This window comes from Phyllopteryx taeniolatus, chromosome 11 (genome assembly GCF_024500385.1).
Source record: "Phyllopteryx taeniolatus isolate TA_2022b chromosome 11, UOR_Ptae_1.2, whole genome shotgun sequence".
Taxonomy (NCBI): domain Eukaryota; kingdom Metazoa; phylum Chordata; class Actinopteri; order Syngnathiformes; family Syngnathidae; genus Phyllopteryx; species Phyllopteryx taeniolatus.
This window is the reverse complement of record NC_084512.1, coordinates 8931012-8958842: the sequence shown is the minus strand read 5'-3', so window position 1 is coordinate 8958842 and position 27831 is coordinate 8931012. Positions and strand designations below refer to the sequence as shown.

At 41.6% G+C, this 27831-nt stretch overlaps 2 protein-coding genes across 7 annotated transcripts; both read left to right on the top strand.

The window, feature by feature from the left end:
* The first annotated feature begins 428 nt into the window (after positions 1-428).
* bag3 (BCL2 associated athanogene 3) lies at positions 429-10253 on the top strand. 2 transcript variants are annotated; one of them, XM_061791041.1, is made up of 4 exons: positions 430-786; positions 7495-7830; positions 7946-8287; positions 8368-10253. In XM_061791041.1, exons 1-4 carry the CDS (start codon positions 589-591, stop codon positions 9142-9144), a joined length of 1653 nt encoding a protein of 550 aa, XP_061647025.1. In that variant the 5' UTR covers positions 430-588; the 3' UTR covers positions 9145-10253. The 2 variants fall into 2 exon arrangements, with proteins under 2 accessions (XP_061647026.1, XP_061647025.1); XM_061791042.1 differs by lacking the exon at positions 7495-7830 and having other exon boundaries at positions 429-786.
* Positions 10254-12708: 2455 nt separating this feature from the next.
* inpp5f (inositol polyphosphate-5-phosphatase F) lies at positions 12709-27797 on the top strand. 5 transcript variants are annotated; one of them, XM_061791031.1, is made up of 22 exons: positions 12709-13174; positions 14507-14587; positions 15050-15186; positions 15770-15898; positions 16153-16320; positions 16424-16480; positions 17493-17538; positions 17666-17742; positions 18361-18559; positions 19130-19309; positions 19594-19661; positions 20658-20782; positions 20871-20948; positions 21119-21239; positions 21439-21567; positions 22589-22706; positions 22794-22992; positions 23127-23198; positions 23277-23350; positions 23547-23675; positions 23967-24054; positions 24143-27797. In XM_061791031.1, the coding sequence occupies exons 1-22, from the start codon at positions 13078-13080 to the stop codon at positions 25299-25301; spliced, it is 3531 nt and encodes a 1176-aa protein (XP_061647015.1). In that variant the 5' UTR covers positions 12709-13077; the 3' UTR covers positions 25302-27797. The 5 variants fall into 5 exon arrangements, with proteins under 5 accessions (XP_061647015.1, XP_061647016.1, XP_061647019.1 ...); XM_061791032.1 differs by lacking the exon at positions 20871-20948; XM_061791035.1 differs by lacking the exons at positions 14507-14587; positions 15050-15186.
* Positions 27798-27831: the final 34 nt, after the last annotated feature.

Below are 27831 nucleotides of genomic sequence, written 5' to 3'. Positions count from 1 at the left end.
CGTTCTTTGACCTATAGTGACGATATCGCACACAGTGTACACTTGAAAAATCAAATAAATGTGGGTTTTGTTTGAGTTGCTGCATGAATTAACTGCGGTCGGCCTATACCTACAGTATACTCTCCGCACTGTATCCTCATAAAACATTTAATGGGTGAAGTTCATATACAGTATAGGAGTCGTTGTTTAACGTCACCGTGGTGCGTTCTCACACCGATGACCACACCAGTTTGGTGGAAGTCACGGCAAAGATTTTAGTGCGCAGGTCTCGACGATTCCCCAAATACACGCATCCCAATTAGGATCCCTTGCAAAGGGAACTTTCGGAGACTGTAAATCCAAGTTTGAAACGGTCATCGCCGGTCTAGTATATCGCATCGGAAAAGACTGAGCGACACAACAGTCATTGAAATGACGAAACGCGTTTACTGCGCGCGTGTTTGTGTGCTGCGACATCGGTTCGCGAAGCCATGCCTGTGTATCCAGCGCTGTCCGCCCCCGACATTAACCCAGCTATTTCGAGAAACTTCCAGCCCACTTTTCCACGTCACTTGAAGGAATCTTTAAAGCGTCCGTCGCCGGTATTAAATGTCTCAGTGCTGGGCAGCCGGAAGCATGAACGGCATGAAGACGCAGTCGCCGACACCGACAATGGCGAATAACGACAACGACCCCTTGCCCCTCGGATGGGAAGTCAAAATTGACCCTCAGACCGGCTGGCCCTTCTTCGTGGATCACAACAACCGCACGACAACCTGGAATGACCCGAGACACGACACGAAAAAGGTAACGGGGAGTTATTGTATTGAGGAGCGTGTGTTATGTCATCATCGTTGTTCCGACCCGTTGAACGCTCCGAGGTGCGCACTTAGCTTCTTGGTGTATATGCCATGGACGCTGTTGACTCTAGGCCATGTTTGCCCCTTAACCCCCCCCCCCTCCGACACACACATTCTCCTAACGAGCCTTTTAGGACTGCTCACCGACCCCGTTTTGTCCCCGAGTGCTGATCTAACTCCATAATTACTCGGTGACTCATCCTGCAGTATATGTAAAGAGCACCTTTGACTTAGAATATCAGCTCAAACACCGCGACGTCCTCCTATTCAACTTTTGCCTTACAAGGCTTTGACGTCGGACCACGGGGTGTCGTCTATATGTTAGGATTACCAACAGCGTATTATATCACATTCATTAGAAGCACGGAGAAAAAGGGAGCTATTGATGGACTGACGACAGACAGAAACGGGGCTCGCATGCTGCCACTTGTTAATCTTCAGTGAGACGTCGCTGTCGAAGGGAGGCAGAAGCTGCTGGAAAGAAGACAGCTGTCAGTGGATAAAATGGGTGCAATGCTGTTGCCTAGGGTGTGCAGCGTCCCATACTGAAATGGCAGAGGGCAAATGGTCACTGCCAGAAATTTCACAACTTTTCTTTTAGAAAAGACTTCATGGTAGTTTTACAGTTAATGTAATTCTCATGTTGACGTCTTTGAGATTTGTTGTCATTGGCTACCCAGGCAGAAATCAATGAACTATGAATAAACCTGTTGCTTGTATTCCTCCTTGGCTGTCACTGGCAGTTGTCTTAGACACTTGAGTCATGTTGACAACAATGCAAAGTACTTTTTCACTGCAAATTCACATGAACAGTATTAGTCAGCAGTGGGTCTTTATGAGTACTCGTTCCTGTGTGTGTTTATGTTCTGTATGCATATAACTTTATTCTGGGTAATCCGTGTGTTATTGTCGTTATAGCAAGAGCAACCTGTCCAACAACTGAGTAAAGAAAACATTTATACTACCTACCTAGTAATAACATGAATATAGTACACAAATTGCAGCAACATCCTGAAGGAAATATAAAATTATAAAATACAAAAGCCTATGTTTCTTAGGGTATATTTTCAAGTGAAATTTATATCTATACCCTCGCATTTACAGTCTTTCCTTGCCAAATCACGCTTCACTTTTTGTGACTTCACTGTATCGCACATTTTTATCCATATAAAATTGTATATGTGGCATATAAAATTTTATATCTGACTTTCACTATATCGCAGAATTTTGTTTTCATTATTTTTCCATGTGTACTGTTACTGCAGAGTAATAAGCGCGAGCCAGGAGGAAAGAGTGCGTAAAAGACATCCATCCATCCATTTTCTGAGCCGCTTCTCCTCACTAGGGTCGCGGGCGTGCTGGAGCCTATCCCAGCTGTCATCGGGCAGGAGGCGGGGTACACCCTGAACTGGTTGCCAGCCAATCGCAGGGCACATAGGAACAAACAACCATTCGCACTCACAGTCATGCCTACGGGCAATTTAGAGTCTCCAATTCATGCATGTTTTTGGGATGTGGGAGGAAACCGGAGTACCCGGAGAAAACCCACGCAGGGACGGGGAGAACATGCAAACTCCACACAGGCGGGGCCGGGGATTGAACACGGGTCCTCAGAACTGTGAGGCTGACGCTCTAACCAGTCGTCCACCGTGCCTGCGTAAAAGACAGAATGTCCAAATTTTGGGATCATGTCACACTTAATAAAAGAAGCTTAAGTGCCGTGTTCTTCCCACAGCACCCCATATTGAAAGAAAAAAAACGGAATTATTGACATTTTTGCAGATTTATTAAAAAAGAAAAACTGAAATATCACACAACCATAAGTATTCAGACCCTTTGCTCAGTATTTACAACCCCAATTCCAATGAAGTTGGGACGTTGTGTGAAACATAAATAAAAACAGAATACATCCATCCATTTTCTGAACCGCTTCTCCACACTAGGGTCGCGGGCGTGCTGGAGCCTATCCCAGCTATCATCGGGCAGGAGGCGGGGTACACCCCGAACTGGTTGCCAGCCAATTGCAGGGCACATACAAACAAACAACCATTCGCACTCACATTCACACACCTACGGGCAATTTAGAGTCTCCAATTCATGCATGTTTTTGGGATGTGGGAGGAAACCGGAGTGCCCGGAGAAAACCCACGCAGGCAAGGGGAGAACATGCAAACTCCACACAGGCGGGGCCGGGGATTGAACCCGGATCCTCAGAACTGTGAGGCTGACGCTCTAACCAGTCGGTTAACCACCGTGCCGCCAAACAGAATACAATGATTTGCAAATCATGTTCAACCGATATTTAATTGAATTGAATAAACTATAAAGACAAGTTATTTAATGTTCAAACTGATAAACTTTATTGTTTTTAGCAAATAATCATTAACTTAGAATTTTATGGCTGCAACACGTTCCAAACAAGCTGGGACAGGGTCATGTTTACCACTGTGTTCCATCACCTTTTCTTTTAACAACATTCAATAAACGTTTGGGAACTGAAGACACTAATTGTTGAAGCTTTCTTTCCCATTCTTGCTTGATGTACAGCTTCAGCTGTTCAACAGTCCGGGGTATCCGTTGTCGTATTTTACGCTTCATAATGCGCCACACATTTTCAATGGGAGACAGGCGCCAGTCTAGTACCCGCACTCTTTTACTACGAAGCCACACTGTTGTAACACGTGCAGAATGTGGTTTGGCATTGTCTTGCTGAAATAATCAGGGGCGTCCATGAAAAAGACGTTGCTTGGATGGCAGCATATGTTTCTCCAAAACCTGTATGTACCTTTCAGCATTAATGGTGCCTTCACAGATGTGTAAGTTACCCATGCCATTGGCACTGACACAGCCCCATACCATCACAGATGCTGGCTTTTGAACTTTGCGTCCATAACAGTCCGGATGGTTCTTTTCCTCTTTGGCCCAGAGGACACGACGTCCACAATTTCCAAAAGCAATTAGAAATGTGGACTCGTCGGACCACAGAACAATTTCCCACTATGCATCTGTCCATCTTAGATGAGCTCAGGCCCAGAGAAGCAGGCGGCGTTTCTGGGTGTTGTTGATGAATGGCTTTTGCTTTGCATAGTAGAGTTTCTAGTTGCACTTTCGGATGTAGCGCCGAATTGTATTTACTGACATTGGTTTTCTGAAGTGTTCCTGAGCCCATGTGGTGATATCCTTTACACATTGATGTCGGTTTTTGATGCAGTGCCACCTGAGGGATCGAAGTTCACGGGCATTCAATGTTGGTTTTCGGCCTTGCCGCTTACATGCAGTGATTTCTCCAGATTCTCTGAAACATTTGATGATATTATGGACCGTAGATGATGAAATCCCTAAATTCCTTGCAATTGTACGTTGAGGAACATTGTCCTTAAACTGTTCGACTATTTTCTCACGCACTTGTTCACAAAGTGAACCTTGGCCCATCTTTGCTTGTGAATGTAATTCAGGGAAGCTCCTTTTATTCCCAATCATGGCACCAACCTGTTCCCAATTAGCCTGTTCACCTTTGGGATGTTCCAAACAGGTGTGTGATGAGCATTCCTCAACTTTGTCTTTTTTGCCACCTGTCCCAGCGTTTTTGGAACGTGTTGCAGCCATAAAATTCTAAGTTAATGATTATTTGCTAAAAACAATAAAGTTGATCAGTTTGAACATTAAATATATTGTCTTTGTAGTGCATTCGAACATGATTTGCAAATCATTGTATTCTGTTTTTATTTATGTTTAACACAACATCCCAACTTCATTGGAATCGGGGTTGTAGTAGAAGCACCCTTTTGAGCCAATACAGCCATGAGTCTTTTTGGGAATGATGCAACAAGTTTTTCACACCTGGATTTGGGGATCCTCTGCCATTGCTCGTTGCAAATCCTCTCCAGTTCTGTCAGGTTGGATGGTGAACGTTGGTGGACAGCCATTTTCAGGTCTCTCCAGAGATGCTCAATTGGGTTTAAGTCAGGGCTCTGGCTGGGCCATTCAAGAACAGTCACAGAGTTGTTCTGAAGCCACTCCTTCGTTATTTTAGCTGTGTGCTTAGGGTCATTGTCTTGTTGGAAGGTGAATCTTTGCCCCAGTCTGAGGTCCTGAGCACTCTGGAGAAGGTTTTTGTCAAGGATATCCCTGTACGTGGCCACATTCATCTTTCCTTCAATTGCAAAAAGTCGTCCTGTCCCTGCAGCTGAAAAAACACCCCCACAGCATAATGCTGCCACCACCATGCTTCACTGTTGGGACTGTATTGGACAGGTGATGAGCAGTGCCTGGTTTTCTCCACACATACGGGTTAGAATTCAGGCCAAAATGTTCGATCTTGGTCTCATCAGACCAGAGAATCTTATTTCTCACCATCTTGGAGTCCTTCAGGTGTTTATTAACAAACTCCATGCGGGCTTTCATGTGTCTTGCACTGAGGAGAGGCTTCCGTCGGGCCACTCTGCCATAAAGCCCCGACTGGTGGAGGGCTGCAGTGATGGTTGACTTTCTCCCATCTCCCGACTGCATCTCTGGAACTCAGACACAGTGATCTTTTGGGTCTTCTTTACCTCTCTCACTAAGGCTCTTCTGCCCCGATTGCTCAGTTTGGCCGGATGGCCAGCTCTAGGAAGGGTTCTGGTCGTCCCAAACGTCTTCCATTTAAAGATTATGGAGGCCACTGTGCTCTTATGAACCTTAAGTGCAGCAGAAATATTTTTGTAACCTTGGCCAGATCTGTCCCTTGCCACAATTCTGTCTCTGAGCTCTTCAGGCAGTTCCTTTGACCTCATGATTCTCATTTGCTCTGACTTGCACTGTGAACTGTAATGTCTTATATAGACAGGTGTGTGGCTTTCCTAATCAAGTCCAATCAGTATAATCTAACACAGCTGGACTCCAATGAAGGTGTAGAACCATCTCAAGGATGATCAGAAGAAATGGAAAGCACCCGAGTTAAATATATGAGTGTCACAGCAAAGGGGTTGAATACTTATGGCTGTGTGATATTTCAGTTTTTCTTTAACAAATCTGCAAAAATTTCAACAATTCCGTTCAATTCAGTCAATAAGGAGTGCTGTGTGTACATTAATGAGGGAAAAAATGAACTTAAAAGATTTTAGCAAATGGCTGAAATATAACAAAGTGAAAAATTTAAGTGGGTCTGAATATTTTCCGTATCCACTGTAGCCTACCACTTGAACAAATTGTAATCCTTCCACAGGTGATCAAGGACAGACACAACCGCCGTTGCACTTTCAATTGCTCTACTGAACAAACAATGACAAATTAAACGGAAGCTCATATTTACATAGGACCTGTCGCTTACCAAAACTGACGGCGAGTCACTCAACACTGAGTGGCTAACGGTTTTGCCAACAAATATGAAAAAGTAGATACAACACGCCCCTTTTGAGCAGCGTGCCTACAGCGACGCTAGGCTAGGATGGTCAAAGTCATCAGTGCATTCCATGTGTGAAAACAGCAAGAAAACCAAAAGACCAAGGATGCCGGCACATTGTGCTGCATACGCTTGCGTACAACGACGCGCAATTACGACAAGGGAACTAGGAGTAACTTTTCACATGTAAAAATAAATTATTTTTTGTTCTTTTTCAAATGTTATGTATTGATAGCACACGTTTTGGCCTGGGAAAAAAAAGTAAACCTTGATGGGTCTCTAGTCTTCATAGCTATGGTTTTGCCAGTGAACACCCAGCCAACTCTACACTCACATTCGCTGACTCCTACGTCCCTCAGCCGGCCAGGCCCTGCCTTTTAAAGCCACACACATTCAGTCACAGCTACAAGCCTGCAGAGCGTGAGGATGGCCACCCCGAGTGGACAAAAAATAAGACCTGCACCTCACATGAATACTGTATTAGTATTATGCATAAAGCTTTAAAATATCTAAATAATAAAATGAATATATGGCCGAATACTTTGAGGATTTCGTCTGTCTTGGAGGTGGTTTGGAAAGTAAGCCCTGCGATAAACGAGGGAATAATGTTTGTCAGGACTCGGACCACAAATCTTTCGGCTTTGGTTTTCTAGAGACCTTTTTACACAAAAAAAATTGTTGCATGTTTATCTATAGGAGGCATGGTGAATAAGTGGTCAGAACATCTGCCTCACAGTTTTGAGGTCAGGGGTTTGAATCGGGGCTCCGACCTTCGTGTGTGGCGTGTGCATGTTGTCGCCTTTCTTGTGTGGGTTTTCTCAGGGTACATCGGCTTCCATCCACAATCCCAAAACATGTTTCTTAGATTTATTGAATACTAAATTGTCCATAGGTGTGAATGTGTATGTGATTGTGAATGGTTGTTTGTCTATATGTGCCCTGCGATTGGCTGGCAACCAGTTCAGGGCGTACTCCGCAACTCGCCCACAGTCAGCTCGGGTAGGCTCCAGCTCACGCGCAACTTCAGTAAGGATATGCGGTACAGAAAATGGATGGGTGGATGTTCATTTGCACTGTATTTTGGATTGACTCAATTTAAATCCAACCATCTTTATAGAGGAGTAGGAGCTTGAATAATTTACAAGCATTAATACTGCCTCTGCTCTTACATAAGCAAAACAAATTTACTTTTTTTGTATTAAATGTACTTTAATGAAAGGTTTGTCAGGTTTGATACTTACATTGCTATTACATTTCAATTCATGTTTACATTAGGTTAGGGAATTGTCAACAAATGGACCTAGCATACCTCCAGAACCAAGCCCTCAGGAGACACAGAAGACCTTTGTGAAAGAGATGAAGCACCCCATCCTTCGCCCTGGTTATGTCCCAATCCCAGTCTTCCACGAGGGTGCAGATCTCAAACAGCAACAGCACCCGTGCTATTCCTACATCCAACCAACCACTGCACAGAATATCCGCACAGAGGGGCGGATACCGTCTCCCACACCAGGGTTTCAGTGTAGGCCTAGATCACCTCTACATGGACCTGGTGACAGCTGCTCCACGGGGCCTGGGAAAGTTGGCTCACCTGTATCTCAAACAGCAGAGGTTGGTCAACAAAGACTGAATGTACTGTGCTTTACAGTTTAAATTGCAATTGGGCTTCGGACTGAAAATAAATGAGCATTAAACTTTCACAATTTCCTGTTGAATTGTTTTCCAGGTTTATACTGGCCTGCATAACCAATTCCCACGGCCCAGCAGCACTGGTCTTCAAGCAGGTTACATCCCCATACCAGTAATTCATGAGGGCGGAATGCAAGCACCGCCTCAGTTAAATCCATCCGTCCACTGTCAGCGCGTCCCCTATTCAGAGCATCAGCAACCCTTCCACCGCCTTCAGCAGAACGAATGGCCCAGCTATTCTGCAGCAATGCAGTCTCCTCGGGAAAGGGCTTCTCCCATTTTGTATCCACAGCACCGAGATACTTCTGCTGTTCACCTACCACATAATATCAGAAGCCAGTCACCTATTGTAACACAGGTGCTGGGTGAAAGACCACAGGTAATTACTTAGGACTTACGCACAGATTTGAAGTTCATGTTGGTCCAGATATCAGTAATTAAACCTCTGAATTTCCACAGCATATCATCATGAGAGAGCCACCACAGAAAGTGGAGCAGGAACAAATGATCCCTCTGCAAAAAACAGAGAATATCCAGGTCTCTCAGCCTTTGCGCACAGACGCTGATGGCCAAAAGCCTCATTTTCAACAGCCTTCACCTCAGCAACATCAACACTTCCAACAGCCTCCACCTCAGCAACATCAACACTTCCAACAGCCTCCACCTCAGCAACCACAGCAGTTCGAGCAGGCACCGCCTCAGGCATCTCCGCAGTCCGAGCAATTACCACAACACTTTCCGCAGCCCCATCAAGCAGAGCAAAATACTGCCGACATCACTGTCGAAATGCAATCAGAACCAGAAGCACATAAAGCAGCGGCTGTTGCGACAGAAATACCACCTGCAAAGGCCGAGGAAGAACCGGCCCAGTGTCCTGTCCACCCAGGTTTGGCAAAAGTACAGAAGATAGTCGAGCGGGTTGCCAAACTGGAAGAAGAGGTGAAAAGCTTTGCAGGTAAAAAGAATGATAAGAAATACTTGTTACTAGAGGAACTTCTGACCAAAGAGCTCTTAGCGTTGGACTCAGTCGATCCAGAAGGTCGCGTGGATGTACGGCAGGCAAGACGGGATGGAGTCCGTCGTGTTCAGACCATACTGGAGGAACTGGAACAACTGGAGGAGCCGTCAACAAGGCCTTCCAGCGAGGCCTCAGTGGAGGGAGACAGCCTGACACAGAAAGGAGATCCCAGCATGATCACCAAGGAGACTGTTGAGATGGCAAAGGAGATATCCTAACAAGAAGCTGGAAGTGAAGAAGTGTTTATTTGATAGTGAACAAGCGTGCAGCTACTCAAGCTCACGCTTTGCACAGTATTTGTGAAAATTGCATGCATTCATAACTGTGTTGGTATTTTTTTTTTGCCATTCCCAACATAATTGATGGGAGCTCTGTGCTGTCATGCTTTTCAAGAAAAAAAAATTGCCTTCAGTATTGTGCCAGTGTCTTCATAATAAGACAGCTTGTAACGAGCAAGGTGTTGACGTGAAGTTTCAGTCAAATTCAAAGTTTGATGAAGAGGCCTTTATCATAAAATAAAGAAAACAAGTATTTTCTTAATGAATGTTACATGTAGTTAGTTGCCTTTTGTCTTGATTCAATATTGTATGGAGCTTCCCTCAACCCAGTCAGCGCATTTGTTTGTATACAGTGCATGAAGAGTGCAAACATTTGGGGCTTTAAAGCTGAACGCGCTCAAAAAATGCTGTCAGCACAAAGGCATTTCCCCTTTATGACAATGTTGGAGCTGTTTTGTAACAAAAACAGATGAATTGTCATTTAGGATGCTGCTTTTTGGTATGTGAGATTTTGTCATCTTTGCACTTCATCATGGAAATGTATCACACTGAGTGATCAGCACCATTTTTGAAATATTTGTTACACCAATTTTGATGTGATTTGAGTGTTTGTATAGACATCGGTTAACTTGTAATTTATATTTCACTACATAGTATTTTACTATATTTATGAATGTGTCAAGACAAATGGATCTGTAATGTGAGACAATCAGCACTTGGTGCTAATAAGAAATCAAGCATTATAGTTTGTTAGAATGTTCTTTGCAGAACCACCAAAGCCACAATCTATAATAACACAGACAAAAACTGCCTTATGAGTGCAATACGACACCAAGCTATCACTTGAAAAATGTCAAAATTGTTTTATGATTAGCCTCACATAATTTGTGTAATGATTTGTCACCAAAGTAAGCCCTCTGTCATGCCTTATAACCCTCACAAATTATGGATTGTGGTTTAGTATTGATCCCAGGTAATGGGTAGCAGATACATGCATTGTTGAAAGCAAGTCATATTGGTATAGTTGAAATAAATTGTTTTTGACAGTATTTTTGCCTAATATTTTGCTCCACTAAATGCAGCCCTATGGGGGACACAAGCCAGTGCAAACTGTAGGCTGGTCCCAAGCCCGGATAAATGCAGAGGGTTGTGTCAGGAAGGGCATCCGGTTTAAAACTTTGCCAAACAAATATGAGCGTTCATCCAAAGAATTCCATACCGGATCACTCATGGCCCGGGTTAACAACATCCGCCACCGGCGCAGTCAACCTGCAGGGCGCCGTTGGAAATTCAGCTACTGTGGGTCGAAGTCGAAGAAGAAGAGGTGGAAAGCGGGTTCTTCGGCAGAAAGAGAAGAGGAAAGCACAGAGCCTAGAACTGAATGTGGGGACTTCGAATGTTGGGACTATGACAGGAAAATCTCAAGAGTTGGTTGACATGATCATTAGGAGAAAGGTTGATATATTAGGTGTCCAGGAGACCAGGTGGAAAGGCAGTAAGACTAGAAGTTTAGGGGCAGGGTTTAAATTATTTTACCATGGTGTAGATGGGAAGAGAAATGGAGTCGGGGTTATTTTAAAAGAAGAGTTGGCTAAGAATGTCTTGGAGGTGAAAAAAGTATCAGATCGAGTGATGAGGCTGAAACTTGAAATTGAGGGTGTTATGTATAATGTGATTAGTGGCTATGCCCCACAGGTAGGATGTGACCTAGAGGTGAAAGAGAAATTCTGGAAGGAGCTAGACGAAGTAGTTCACGAGTGTTGTGCAGATTTTCGGGAAGAGGTGAGACAGGCTCTCGGTGGACAGGAGGAGCTTCCAGAACACTGGACCACTGCACCCAAGGTGATCAGAGAGACAGGCAGGAGAGTACATGGTGTATCTTCTGGCAGGAAAGGAGAGAAGGAGACTTGGTGGTGGAACCTCACAGTACAGGAAATCATACAAAGAAAAAGGTTACCGAAGAAGAGGAGAGGCGAAAGGAATACATTGAGATGCGACACACGGCAAAGGTAGAGATGGCAAAGGCCAAACAAGAGGCATATAATGACATGTATGGCAGGTTGGACACTAAAGAAGGAGAAAAGGATCTATACAGGCTGGCCAGACAGAGGGATAGAGATGGGAATGATGTGCAGCAGGTTAGGGTTGTTAGAAAAATAAACAACTAAATTACAGATAGTTGGAGACTCTAAATTGCCCGTAGGCATGACTGTGAGTGCGAATGGTTGTTTGTTCCTATGTGCCCTGCGATTGGCTGGCAACCAGTTCAGGGTGTACCCCGCCTCCTGCCCGATGACAGCTGGGATAGGCTCCAGCACGCCCGCGACCCTAGTGAGGAGAAGTGGCTCAGAAAATGGATGGATGGAAATTACAGATAGCGGAAAAAATCTACTTAATTACAGAAACAACAAGTACTGTAATTGTAGGCATCCACTGTTACTAAATAAATAGAGTATAGAGTCGCAACAATTAATCGATTAATCGACAAATAATCAAGTATCAACTTAATCGACAACTATTTTGATAATCGATTAATCGTTTAGAGCCAGATTGTCCAAATCCTCTGATTTCAGTATCATCTCAATATTCTGACTTCTGTAGCCCTTTATGAAAGCAGACTGATTATTGCTTGTGTTTACTCAAAATAAGACTTTTGCAAACATCTACTTTGACTTTGTAAATGATGATGAACATTTTTACCTATTTTCTGATGTTATGGACCAAACCAGTTACTGAATATGAATCAATTTATGGGAAAATAATAATTTACTGTATTACGAAAATAATAGTTATTTGCAGCTGTAGTCTGAATAACCTGTAATTGACAGGTAGTTGTACATGAAGCAGCCTCAAAAGCATATATTAAACTAGTAGCCCTTCGCGTTCATCAGTACCCAAGTAACCCTCAGTTTCAAAAAGGTTGATGAGTACATCACTCCTCTCCTGTGATATTGCTTGATTGTTGTTTATTTCTTCCAAATAACATTCAATTAATAAACAGTAACCAGGAAAAAAAACTATTTTGCAATGAACTCTGATGCAAAAATAACTTTTACCAGATTATTTGATTAATTGATGGAACAATTGATGGAATAATCGATCATGAAAGCCCTGTATACTTTTAAATAAAACAGAACTGTATAACAGCTTTCCTTTTTATCTAGTTCACACGTTATAATTTTGAAAGGTTTAAGTGAATTTAAAAGCTTCCGATACTACGATGAACAATCGTGTTTGTGTCTTTGCTTAACCGCTCCCTGTATTTGCCTCTAAGGCCGCCTCTGAGGGTTAGAAAGCGTTAACCCCTCACTTTCTGTGTGGGTGGGAACACAAAAACCAACTCATAAGAAACATTTAGACAACATTTCCACGCCACAATAAAAAATAGATTAGGGTAAAAGTGACCCTTATTCTAATTCCAACACCAGACCGATAGTTCCCAGTGAAACCACAGTGACAATTTTGGATTTACTTTTACACGCTACCTGCTTTTTTGTGTCGCGACTGCAGGTCACGTGTTATTGTTTGGCGCCGGAAACTGGCACCTCCTGGATGGTTTACCGAGACAAGTCCCCATTTATTTATGCCTTACTTTTGTGTGCAGCCTAACAATGGGGAGGAACGTGTATCCAGTGATGAGGGAGAGCAATCGCCTATATGCGCACAAGTGGCATCCAGCTGCTGCTAGCTTGTAGCTATAGTTCAGCGTCCAGCCGGAGGGGAACGAAGAGCTAACCGTAGTTAGCAGTCAGTTCGCGGTGTGGCTAACTACTGTCATCCTCCCGAGTTGACGGTTACCTTCTCAAGGCTGCTCCTTGAGCTGGTCGCTTCCCCCCCCCCCCCCCCAACTCGGGTATAACGTTTACAGACAAAATGGAGCTGTTCCAAGCCAAAGACGAATATATTCTTCAGGACGGGGACCGCGCTCTTTGGTGTAGCCGAAAAGACGGTACCGTGACAGTTAAACCCGGTACGTAAGATTCCGCCACTCAGTCTTTCGCTTTAGACGAACAAACACTCCTCATTTTATTCATCAGTTGAAATTAAACCCCCAATCATTCACTCTTGAAAAGATACTGTGAATGTACGAGAACTGGGGATGATTGCCACCAAAGGTACCAACCTCACCCGCAATGCTCACACTGTGCTAACATAAAAATAATACACATTCCTTTAAGTGTTTTGGCAGTTAAGCTGCCAACTTTCCTAACAATACACCTCGTATAAAGGAGGATTTGTGCCATGTAGTGTACTTCATTTCAGCGTACCTGCGAGACCACAGACAGGCAGGCTGCCGACTTTTCGTGCGACATATTATGTTGCACACAGAACAGAAAACCAGACATTCAAGTTCTTAATTATACAAACCTATTATTTGAATGTGTTAACGTGGCTGTAAGAGGGTTCAATCATACGTTTAATTTATAACAACTTCGCTGACTAAATGGAGTGTCTCTGGGATCACTTAACCAGTGTGTTGTGTTTATGATTCAGTTACACATGCAATGTCAGCTGTGTCACATAGTGGTATGAGACCTTAAGGGTGTGACAAAGAATTGATTGTCGTTATGTTGAGTACAGATGACTTTGGGTTTCGCATCATATAAGTGAGAATGAAAGGACTGATGAATTAATCGAGCCTATACAGACTACTGAGGATGTTGATACCTGAAGTCCTACGGCTGTGTAGTCATCCTGAACAGGTTTACAGTTGCACCACTGTTTCATAATTTAATTGGAACAAAGCTTTCCGCTCCTCTCTTAAGATCCACTCTACACTTGTGCGCATAGGGAAGTATTTCTTGAAAATATTTGAAGTAATGTTGGGTTTGTTTGTGTTTCTTCAAGATGTCCCCTCTATTAATTTGTGGTGTCTGTTGAAATAAGAAATATTCGCCATGTTGTGCGATTCTAATGCCAGCATTCTATTCCCTTTGCCACACCCTTCACATGTTTCCAATTTTCTCCAATATCCATCACCAGCAGTTCAGTTTTCCTTTGACTCAGTCTTACCACTGCATGGCCTTAACTGATGTCATGCTTGGTCTGGGATTTAACCATGTTAGCAAACATAGCGGCTGTGTTTTGACAGAATGTTTCTTCTTTTGGTATGAATGCTATGTGCATGACAAAGGACAGACTACCGCAATTTGACTTTCTATGTTAAATGTTGAAATGTACTGGGACTGAAATAGTAATGGAGTGGTGACAAATATCATTACTTGTGGGACTGACATTTATTCCCTGACATTCAGTCACACTTGCACAGACACTTCGATCTCTGTCTTAATTTTTTTTTCAGCAACAGACCTTCTGCTTGCTTGGAACCCGGTATGTTTAGGCCTGGTGGAAGGCATCATCGGAAAGATACAGCTTCACACGGGTAAGAAGATGGAGTACTGATTTGACATTTGTTCTTAAAAGGTTTGAAAAGAGAATTGATCTGAGTCTTTGGCTACTTGATATGGCAGATCTTCCATTACTGTGACTCGTTTCACATTCACAAGGGAAAGTGTGAAAATTAGCACAAATGTACTTTGAAATGCATGTAGTGATGAAGAGGAGTGATATGGTGGTGATGATTTAATTGATGATTCCCCCCGTGTTTTGCCTCTCGGAAGCAGAGAGCATGAGTTATTTTTGCAGAACATAAAAGCAGGTTTTATTATAGTCTCACAGACATGGGAATTTAACATTCGCTAATGTTGTTTTTATTCAATATTTATTTACCAGATGTATTATACTAAATTGATAGCTGCTTTGAGGCTGGTTTCTTCACACCTTTCAAAATGTGAGGAATTCTGCTCCTGTGATGCACCTCCACTTCTTCTGCTCCTCTTGCCAGATCTTCCTCTTGGGCTTGTATTAATCCGCCAGAAAGCGCTTGTTGGCCATTTGCCAGGCAACCACAAAGTCTACAAGATCATCAAGATAGCTGTCATTCCTCTATCTGATGAAGAGCCGCAGGAGCTGGAGTTGGAGGTGTGCATCCTCAGTCTGTAATGAGACACGTGGCAAAGTGTATGATGCGTGACCTTTATTGAGGGTTGCCAAGAATACCATGAATGTGTCAGTGTATGATTCATAATCGGTCCATCAACTACTAGAATATATTTGTGTAGCTTTGTTTTGTTGAAAGGTCCACATAAAGGTGCATATAAAAAGATTGTATATAATCTCAGAGCAGGATGGGTATGGCTAAGATTTCAGTCTTTCAGGGGAGCTTCGTGGATGGTGAGGCACAATATTTTCAAGTGAGTAGTAGTGACTGTAATAGATTGCTCCACAATAGACTCTTATTAGACTCCACCCTGTTGTACATTGTGCTTGAAAATAATGACCTCCCCGCAAACTCACCCCCCAACCCCTCTGTGCACAGAATTCCTTTTGCTGTCCTGTTGTTCCATGTAGCTGTTAGGCTGTTTGCCCAATTTATTTTACTGTGCTAGTAGGGGTAGTGTATCCTAATTTTCTCAAGTTGACAGTCATTATAATATCAGGTCTGTCTGGGTGACATTTTGTAGAATACATTTACAGAAAAATGACAAAAGCTTCTCTTTTTCAGCTCTGCAAAAAGCATCACTTTGGAATTGACAAATCAGAGAAACTGGTTCAGTCCCCTGATGAGTCCAAGTTCTTAATGAAAACCTTAAGCCAGATAAAATCCAATGTGGCTGTTCCCATTAAGAAAAAGGTACGTTTTTATTCATTTTGTCACTCACATCATGCTTTTGGTATATCTGATGCTTACTTTGCTCTACTAGTTTAACACCTCTTTTTACTTACCTACCTACCTAAGTACCTACCTACTTTTTACTCACCTGCTCACTTACCCAGCCAATTACCCACCTATCAATCATCATTACTTCGTTCCATCCACCCACCCATCCATCCATCCATCCATCATGCCCAACAATCTACTCAATCCAGTATTCCCCTGCCGTACAGGTAAAGGAAAACAAAGAGAAGGAACGTCTCGAGAGGCGGCTGCTTGATGAGCTGTACAAAATATTCATGGATTCCGACTCCTTCTACTATAGCCCCACTTATGACCTGACAAACACTGTACAGCGCCAAGGAGACTTGGAAAGGTCTAATTTACCACTTTGGAAACAGGTCTGGAGGGAAACAATGTTTGGACTGTGGTCCTAAATTATTTGTGAATGTGTCAAATTCAAATATTGTTTGCATAACAGATACTTTTTTTTTTTTGTGAAAGGTGGATGACCGGTTCTTCTGGAACAAACACATGATTCAAGATCTTATAGACCTACAGGTAATGCTTTTTCCACAGTGTTTTTTCTTCATACAGTATGTTAAGAGTGTAATAAAATGACTGTGTTCAGATGTCTACACTTGTTGACATTAGCGAAGTATTAGTCATTGCATGGTATGATAATGACAGAGGCAAATTAAATCATGCAATGAAGATAACGGCTTATACGCCTGCCTTGACTCGCATATGATTTTAAGTGCTATCCCAATCCAAAGTCCATATGGTTTAATATGATGTTGGGCTACCCTTTGCAGCTGTAATAGCTTCAACTGGGGGACGGCTTTGTCCAAGGTTTAGGAGTGAGTTTATGGGAATTCTTGCCCATTCTTCCATTAGCATACAGTGGGTACGGAAAGTTTTCAGACCCCCTTAAAAATGTCACCCTTTTTTTTATATTGCAGCCATTTGCTGAAATCATTTAAGTTCATTTTTCCCCCACAATGTACACATAGCACCCCATATTGACAGAAAAAAAATGGAATTGTTTAAATTTTTACAGATTTATTAAAAAAGAAAACTGAAATATAATATAGCCATTTCATTTACGTTGAAACGCTTACCCATAATTTACTTTTACAAACTGTAAAGGACAAAATTATATTGCTTTGATCAAAATAACTTTCCTTCCTTGTGTGACATCAGAACTGCCTCTCCCTTGTGGTTTTACAGTGAGACACACCTACTCTATTGTATCATTCCATTTTCCTAGTCGCCATGGCCAGTGAATGCACTGGCAAAAAAATACATAGCAACAGCATACCGCAGTTGTTACAATCGTGACTCATCGATATCTCTTTGGGAACAAAGTGACAGTTAAAGATCAAATCAAAAATTATCTTATCAGCTAAGGAAAAATCATCCAAGGGGGGAGTTTATGGTTATTGTTTCGACTGAACAATCATTTTAGTCCGCTTAAATTGTCGCAGTGACCCACTTATGTAGTGTATAGCAACTGGCCCCCACTTAGAGGTCCATCCATCCATTCATTTTCTGAACCGCTTATCCTCACTAGGGTCGCGGGCGTGATGGAGCCTATCCCAGATATCTTCAGGCGAGAGGTGGGGTACACCCTGAACTGGTCGCCAGCCAATCGCAGTGCACATAGAAACAAACAACCATTCACACCTAAGGGCAATTTAGAGTCTTCAATTAACCTGCTATCCATCTTTTTGGGGATGTGGGTAGAAACCGGAGTACCCGGAGAAAACCAAACTCCAGACAGGCGGGGCCGGGATTTGAACCTGGGTCCTCAGAACTGTGAGGTAGCTGCACTAACCAGTCGTCCACCGTGCCGACCATGTGTATAGTTGTACATATATAATACATAGGTGTACCTGTATATTACTACCACCCAAAACAATGATTCCCAGCCAGGGTGCTAAAAGAAATAATTAGTTTGCAGCGGAAAATAATCCAATTTCACTTAATTTGCCTGAAAACTATTATTTATTAATTCCAAATACAGGATATCTTTGTTCATCTATCCATGCCGGTGATGTATAGTAAAAGACAGAAGAATTAAATGCTCTTCCATTCGATAGCAGAAGGTATCATAAATCTGTGTATCCACCTGTTGCCATTCATACAGCAGAATAAGTCGTGGTTTTCTGTGAGTAGATCAGCTTTGTGTTCAATTAAACAGACCCAGTTTTCACACTTAAGTCCATTTGTAAGTAAGTTGAGACGAGATCATTGTTTCAGTAGTTTTGTTTGGTAGTGTGCTGTGAGATTTTTCTAATGTAAAATGGACCGTTGGGTCAATAAAGGTTGGACCGACTGTATTTTTGATTATTTGACCTTGGTCGAGGTCTGCATTTTATTATACCTGTAATGGACCTGAGAGACATTATTTTAAACAATAAATACTTTTGATATCTCAGACCCCTGAGGTGGACTTTTGGGTGATACCAATCATCCAGGGCTTTGTCCAAGTTGAAGAACTTGTAGTGAATTACAACGAGACGTCTGATGAGGAACGGAGCAGTCCTGAAACTTCACCGCAGGAAGTGACCTGTGTTGACGACATCCATCCCCGCTTCACCGTTGCTCTCATTTCCAGACGTAGCCGCCATCGTGCAGGTACAGTGGCAAGCTATATGGCTTAAAAAACAAACAAACAAAAAAAAATAACTGGCCCACTACCATCTGTAAGGTTTATGCCACAGCTTACCTAAATTAACAGCATTAACCATTACCAAAAATTATTTTTATGTCTCTGTATTAGTTATAACTATATAACCAAAATGACAGTTTTAAGTGTAAAATAGAGATATAAAATATAATTTTAATATACTGTTTTACAAAAAACAAAATGAGCAAGACTCAAATGTGGGTATTAAAAAAGTCAGTTGACTTTTGAAATTCCTCATTCCTGTTCAAAATCAACCAAGAGCTCATTCAAATAGGAAAAAGTGAATTCAAGCACTTCATGGCGGTGGATGGTCACTTTATGACAGGTGGTCTATTGTAAATTTCTTAAGCACTGGCAAGGAAGCCTAACTGTAAAAGCAATTTGAATTTATTTTCAACTCTGTCAATTAACTGGTAATTCTTTCAGATAATATTTCCATAATAGAACAAACACTGTATTTATTCTCTTGGCGTAAAACAATCTTTTTAATAGTTTTCATCCATTCTCTTTGCCCAAAGGGATGCGGTACAAACGCAGAGGAGTGGATACAGATGGCCATGTGGCTAACTATGTTGAGACAGAGCAGTTGATCCACGTGCACAGCCACACACTGTCCTTTGTGCAGACTCGTGGCTCTGTGCCTGTCTTCTGGAGTCAGGCAGGATACCGCTACAATCCCCGGCCACGCTTGGAGAAAGGTCAGTGGAACCTCTTCAGTTGACAGAAAGCATTATTGCAGTTCTCTGATTTGTGGTTACATTTAATGGTGTTAAATTCAGAAGCAGTGTTCCAGTGAGACATGGTTTTAGTCATCCTAATTTTCAGTACATTTATTTAGCTCATACTATGCACTATATCATTACTGTGTGAAATTAAAAAGTCCATAATTTTGTCCAAAACCCTTGCCATAGGAGACAGCACTATGTAACGTAGCGAGTTTGTCAAATTAAACTGCCATTCATTTATGTTTCTGGCATTTCAGAAGAGAAGGAGACCATGTCATACTTTGCTGCCCACTTCGAAGAGCAGCTTAAACTCTACAAGAAAGAGGTAGGTTTTCAGGTGTGGACAGGTGTATGTGTAATTTAATATTTACTGTTGTCATCGCACCTCCCTGAGTTGGATTTGGTATGAAAGTTCTCTGTGTGCTTGTCAGAGTAAGTAGTTTACATTGTGCCACTTACTATAAGGTCTAAAAGTGTATTTAGACAGGTACTGTGTATGCACGTATTGTAGCATGAGCATTGGTTAGTTCAGGAGTGAGCAATTAAATTTCCTAAGGGGGCCCCACATGAGAAATGTCGAGGGACCCACCAACATGCTAACCTCAGTTGTGTTCCATATTAATTTACTGTCTTTATATAAAGCAGTGCTTTTTAAAAAAAGTATTGTTTCAATAAGATGGTACTTGTACAGATGTGGTATGTTGTTAAAGTTACAAAACAAAAATGTTAAGTAAAATTAGAAACCGTCCTATTAAAATGACATAGTATAATACACATTAAGATAATATCACTATTTGATCAACATTCACACAATATTTCAATTAAAGCATGCTTGAATTTTGAGCATGAACACATATTAGCTGTTCCTAGTTGGAACACCCAAATTGCATTAGGGCAAATCCCCTCTTCCCTCCACCATACAAAATGTTGCTAAGAGTGATTGTATTGCTCTTGCTCTAGCTCGCTTGTACCGCCCACAGACATGCACAAACACTCAAAACAACCCTCGCATTACTCCCTATGGTGACGCATTAGGAGACTCTTTGAGATAAAAAGAATGCCCTTATTTTACATTGTATTTCGACTTTACAATGACATCTTGAGGGCGTGTTAGAGACTGGATAAGGTCGGCTGTGAACTGCAGGCTCTACGGTTAGATGCATAGAAAAAAATGGTACCACTCTGGGGCAAATATTTTCGGTAAAACTTTAGCAAATATGTCCCATTTAATACCTAATTTTGTACACATGGGACTGGCCTAGAAAGTTCTAAATGCTATATGCTGTGCTAATTTATATCACTCTTTTTTTCTAAACTTTAGGTCATCATTAACTTAGTTGACCAAAGTGGACGAGAAAAGTTGATAGGGGATGCCTATCTAAAGCAAGTGCTTCTTTACAACAACCCAAACCTCACCTACGTGTCATTTGACTTCCATGAGCACTGGTGAGAGAAACACTTTTGGTGTGATGTGTTTGCAATTCTACACGATGTATTTCCTTCCCTTTTATCTGCCTTATGTGCTGTATCTTAGTCGAGGGATGAAATTTGAAAATGTGCAAATACTAACGGATGCCATCTTTGACATCATCACTGACATGAAATGGGCCTGGTAAGTGTCACTCAGTATTTTGTAATTAACAGAAAACTACTATTAAGATAATTATTTGGTATTTTTGAAATTACAGAAAACATATAGCAATATCATAGAGTTACTCTCATCAGGTTAGTTTGTCATTTATCCCAAAAATGCATCCTGTCGCAACTGGGTTTTTCTGCAAGGGTGGACCAAGCTGGAGTCATCTGCAAGCAAGAGGGAATCTTCCGAGTCAATTGCATGGATTGTCTGGACAGGACCAATGTAGTCCAGGCTGCTATTGCTAGGGTGGTTATGGAACAGCAGGTAGAGTCTTTTAATCATCAGTTGAAAGAACGACCATTTATTTTCTGTAAATCTATTTCAGCACCTTTTATGATGTAGATTTGAAGGTAGTATTTCCTGTATCACTTAAACGGGAGCTTACCTGGCCTCTAATCAACTCCCGAGTTACTAGAGAATCTAGCAAACAGCATCCTGAAAATCTAATATTCATTTGTTTCAGCTAAAGAAGTTGGGTGTGATGCCTCCAGAGCAGCCCCTGCCTCTCAAATGTTACAGGATCTATCAAATTATGTGGGCCAACAATGGTGACACCATCAGTAGACAGTACGCTGGCACAGCAGCACTTAAGGTATTACTATTACTGCCTTTACGCACATCCGATAGAGCCTGGGATACAGTACATTGATGCGAAATTACTTTTCTGGAATCCACTCAATACAGTGGCGCCTTGAGATACGAGTGACTCGACTTTTTTGAGATACTGTAGGAGCTGTCATTCGGCCAAATTTATGTTTTGACTTCTGAGTGCATATTTGTGATACGAGAGCTGTATGCTGGCAGTAAACTTAATTCAACTCACTTCACAGTAAGCAGCAGCTTGATAAATAGTGAACATTTGATTAAAAAAGAGGTTTTGAGCTGTTTATTGCCACTCCCAGTTGAGATTTACTGTCAAACTAACCCAAAAACAGACAATTACACCTTGTGTATGTAAAACAACCACATAAGAGCTTTGCTAAGTTTTTATGTTCCAAGTCTGTTTAGCATAATGCTAAAATGAATTGCAAATGCTATTGATATGCTAACATTAGCATCAATAGTCACAATTTTCTAACACTGTAAGCAACTGATATTTGAATGCACATAGTGGAACATGTAGAGAGATAATATAACAATACTCACAGGCATATCTTCATCATCCTCAATGAAAAATTATCAATATTACACAACTTACTGAGTAGATGTACAGTAGAAGTGTATTCTTCATTGTTCAATTGCATGACTGTATCATATAAGACTGCCTCCTAGTGGCCAAGGTGGGTACACTTAATTGGATGCAGTATTAAATCATAATGGACTAACTGTTTAATACTTTACATTATATTTAATTATGTTACTACTCTGTGTTTTTATAAAGTACAATATTATAAATTGCTATTTTTCTTATTTAAAAGACAGTTGTTTTTTTTGTGCGGGGACTGGAACGGATTCATAGCATTTTCATTCATTTCAATGGGGAAAGATGATTTGAGATAAGTCTTGAGTTACAAACGTGGTCATGGAATGAATTAACCTCTTATCTAAAGCCCCCACTGTATCTACAAAAGTGTTTGCTTCTAAATGCATCAGTGAAGACATTTTGTTTTTAGGGAGATTTTACTAGGACGGGTGAGAGGAAACTGGCTGGCGTGATGAAGGACGGCGTGAACTCGGCCAACCGCTACTATCTGAACCGCTTCAGAGATGCTTATAGACAAGCCGTAATTGGTATAAAAACAGAAACAAAAACATCTGCTGACAATATGTCTTGCACTTAAAAATACTCTTCACCGTGTCCTCTCAATTTCCTTGCAGACCTCATGATGGGTCTTCCAGTGACTGAGGACCTCTACTCAATTTTCAGTAAGGAGAAGGAGCATGAAGCAAAAGAGCAGGAAAGCCAAAGAGGAGCTCAGGAGCAAGTCAGCCTCCTATTGCAGACATATATGCAGCTTCTCCTGCCTGATGATGAGAGGTTTCATGGTGGTTGGGCTCTCATCAACTGTGACATGAGGTTTGTGGCTCATTTTATTTTCAATTAATTTATGGCCATTTTAAAATACAAATGAATCACTATTGTGGCCACATTGACACTGTGGCCAGAAATGATTTAAGTGTTTTGAGCACAATGCGTCTTCTAATTTTCAGCCTTATTGATGCCACTAATAAAGATGTGGATGTGCTTCTGCTTTTGTCTGACAAAGCCTACTACATTGCTTAGTAAGTCTAACTACATATTCCAATCTATTAAGTGAAATCTGTTCCGATGAATCATCCTCTGCTTGTGTTTATCCATAGCTATGACGAAGAGGCGGATAAAGTCAACCAGTACCAGCGCCTCAATTTAGAGGGTTTGGAAAAGATTGAAATTGGTAAGTATTCAGTTTCGCTCATAGCAGAAGTGACTGGGTTTTTGTGCATGGAATGAGTCACCCAACACTTCCTAAAAGTGTGTTTAACAGTTTCTCAGGACTCTTGTAGTAATATTGTAGCAGAATGATTCATTCAAGGAAATGAAAACTAAAAACACCCAAAAATGGAAGTTGTAAGTGTATTTTTTTTTTTCAGGTCCAGAACCGACTCTGTTTGGCAAGCCAAAGTTCTGTTGTATGCGCCTGCATTACAGAAGTGAAGAAACAAGTGGATACTTTCACACACTGCGAGCAGCCAGCCGAAATCCTGAGGATGATGGAAAAGGTTGCATATATACCTTTGAATAATTAGAGGGACTTTAAGTGAATCATTTAAAAAACATAACCTCATATGTTATTTTTATCTTTATCATATTTTCTCTTCTACTTAAAGAAAAATCCCATGCCGCTTTTAGCGCTCAAAGTTGTTCATACAGCAATTTCTTACCACATAATTTTATTTGTTGTTATTTGTTTATTGTTGAACAATCTGCTGTGGGCTCCTTTACATTCTACTGCTGTACCACTAATTTCCCCTGTGGGGATAATTAAAGGATTTTCTTATCTTATGTTTCAGATACACTACAATGCATTGCTGAGATGCTTCGCATTACAAAACAGGCCAGGGGGCTGGACCTACTGGTGGTTGAAAAGAAGCTTGAGAGGTCATTAGGATATATATTCATAATACTGTCTAAAAACAATGTTCATTATCTCTGTTGCTAAAGTTCTGTCTGTGTGTGTATGTTCCAGGCGTCAAAGCAGACCTCATGAAGATATAATGGGGATTCAGAACAAAACATGTGAGCAGGCGCAGGGAAGTTCTGGTCTGGCGCAAGGCAAAAGTTTCCTCCTCAATAAGTTCTCCTCTCTAAATCAGAAAGTTAAACAGACCAAAACGAGCGTGAACATCAGCACCTTCAAGCCCCTCGGGAAGCTGGGAAATTTCTCTAAGCCTGAAGTCAAAGTTAATTTCCTGAAGCCAACTATGCACGTTAATCTGTGGAAGTCAGACAGCAGCTTGGACACATCAGATGGCAATCCCGGCACAGGAGCCTTAAACGATATCAGTGACGTGAATTTTGATATCTCTGATGACTCCGACTGTTATAATTCTGATCCAGAGCACCCGTGCTCGGGCTCCTTTGACAATGTGGACTATGTGCTACCCAGCTGTGGTATCGTAGCATCTAACACAATACTGGGCAATCGCTCCCAGTCCATTGGTAGCGTGGAGCTAAACATTCCCTCTGTTATCCAGGTCAGTGGCGTTGAAGGACCGCAGGAGAGCTCTTCTCAGGTCTGTGAAGACAAGTCCCCAGGGGCCGCCTCACTGGCTGAAGAAGCCATTCTGATTGACTTCGGCACTCCCTTCGATGCCTACTGCCACCAGTTTGTCCAGGACGCACAGACCAAACCCGTCGAGGTGTTTGGAGAGCGACCGCCCGCGTCTGCCCATCCACTCAAGCCCACAGTGCCTGTGCTGAATAAAAGCCCCGCAGACCCCAAGCAGCCAAGCACAAAGCCACAGGATCAGCAAGAGGAGTCGAACCTCCCCAGGCCATCCCAGCTTGACGTCCAGACTACTACCTCCGCTTCCAACCTCAGCATCCAGAGGCCCAGCTCTGCCGTCTCAGGCGGTTCGCAGAGGAGTCTGGGCTCACAACTGGAGGGCAGCCTCGGCCCTTCGCCTGCTGACAGTAACGGCAGCCGGGTCGTGTCCCCCTTTGCCAAGATCAGGAGCTCAATGGTCCAGGTGGCCAGCCTCACCCAGGCGGGGCTCACTCAGGGCATCAACTTTGCTGTGGCGAAGGTGCATAAAAGCCCAGAGCCAGATACAGTCAATGAGGCCCAGGAGAATGAGTTAAAGGCAATGTTTACGCAGTGCCAGACCAGGATCATTCAGATCTAATGCTTTGCTTGTTGCGGCATTTTTGGAGGACGTCATGTAGAAACGTGTTATGAACTAGCAGTAGCAACGGCTTGTCCTTAGCCTCACATCTTGGCCAACATATGTGCCCTCAGTTATGCCCTTTAGTCTAAGTCCCCAGTGTTGTACAGAGACCTAGACCTATAGCCAGTTCTAACGTGGCAGTGAATGTTTACATGCACACAAGAACATGCGGTTTTCCTTTTTAAAAGGAACGTTTTGCACATTATGATAGTCTACAAATGCAGGTGTTACGTCAATTTTATTGGTTGTCAGTTGCCATCAGTATATTGTCATGGGATAGCTCCACTTTTAAAGCCACTCCAATGTGCAATTTATTCTATTCAACAAGTTTAAATCATTAGATCAAGAAATTCACTTCCACCACTCACTTCCCACAACAGATGCACATTTCTGTAAAAAGCTTTATGTGCATCAGAAATCCAAACAGATCCTTCTACCGAAGAATTTAGCACTTCTGCTGTATCTGTCGATGAAGACTTTTTTTTTTTTTTTTAAATCTGCATGAGATTACATAGTGTAATTCCACTTAATTGACATTTGAGTGGCTATTCCAGGAGAAAAGCTACAGTATAAGTAGGCAGATTTTAATTGTCAGAACTTATGTAATTTGAATGATGTGCAGTTTGTCGTTCATGTAAACATGACTGTCCTCGATTTGATTTTAATTGTCTGCAATGCTTGAATGACAGGTTGGTGCTAATGGCCAACTTTGACAGGGCAGATAATTATTTGCTGCATGATGACAGACCAACTCTGGGTTAAATAATGTACTACACAGTATGTGCAGGCCATCTATTGGTATTTGTGGTAGATATTAATACCTTTTTGTAACAGCTGTCTTAGTGTCTTATCAAATAACGTGTGGATCCAAAATGATGTCCTGGTGTTATTAGACTTTGTAGAGAATTCAGAAACTAACAAGACAACAAACCGTACGTAGTTAGCCATCGTAATATCAATGTTGTCAAGTGTTGCTATAATGTGGCACAAACTTTAACTACACAATACCTTCGTAAGACTATCATGATTGTCAGTGTGTCCAGAGTGTTGGATCTGTTTCGTTTAACTCCTTCCCTTTTGATTTTTTGTATGAAAATGGATGGTAGGGTGGCAGCTAAATGGAGATACGTGTGTGTGTGTGTATATATATATATATATATATATATATATATATATACACACACGCGTGTGTATATATATATATGTGTGTGTAAATATAAATATATTTTGAAAAGTTGTATCATGAATAAGAAGGGTGTCTTCGAATGGTTTGACAAATTCACTGTAATTTGAACTAGCATTGTAGATTGTTGTTGTAGTTGACCAAGACAGCTGAGTAGCACATTGTAGGTATATATGCAAAGTCACCAATTATAAAGTCACACTCCTAAAATGGAACGCTTAATTGCCTTAATGGGGAATTAAAGTAGGAGTGTATATGTATATCAGGTATTTATGGTAAGATCTACATTTCAATCTGTCCTTTCATGTTACATGTGTGTACTGTACTGTGTAAAAGAAAATGTTCAGGGTTTCATCTTGGATATTTGATCAGCTGACACTTTCATTCCTTATTTTGAGGCACACGCCAGGTTTGTAGGTGTGCTGAATTTAAAAGCTATTTCATGTCTCATTTTTAAGCTAAAAGTATACTTGATGCAGAATTCAGAACACTTGTGTAAACACATCCAAGTTTTTCATGTTGACCTCATGAGCTAAGTTTTGCTTCGTTGCTTTCTGAAAATGTTACATTTGAGAATAAGCCACACTAGATAAAGAATATGGGTCACTATCAAAGTCATGTATTGATTTCTATACTGAACCATGCTGTAATGTGGTCTGCTTAGAGATAGAATATCCCAAGAAAATTGCTCATACATTTCATAGTTAAATTTGCCTGTTTCCTGCAATCAGCAGACAAGGTGTGATATTTTGCTTTGTGGTTACTACATTATTATTTAGTGGAGTGGAGATGCCAAAAGCTTTAATATATTGTTGGAATACAGTTTTAATGCAGTTGTATTTAAATGATGCATTGGGATAAGTGTAAAAAGAATTGAAATCCTCAACATTCCTAATAGAAACCCCAATGCTACAATGTTTGTTTTACGTAAGAGTTGGTAATGTAATCCTGTTATGCTGGGTGATATTTTTCTCCTTTGGTGTTGACAAGTGCTTTAGCAATCTATTTTCTGTTTGTTGTGCCTGTCCTGCCCTCCCAAAATGACCCCACAACACGACATCATCCGAATAGAGGTCTTAAAGCATTTGTTTAGCACTGTTTCACCAAGTCATCTGCTTGTGGGCACACCTCTTTATCAACCCTCATCCGGTGTTGACATTGTGTTATATATTAGTCTCCTATTTATTCTCATCCTCTTTGGGTTATTTAATGGCAAAGTGCATTGTACACTTCATGTCCACTATTCCACTGGAATAAAAAGTATGAGTGAACGTGTTTCCTGAGGTTTGTTGTTAAATAAACTCA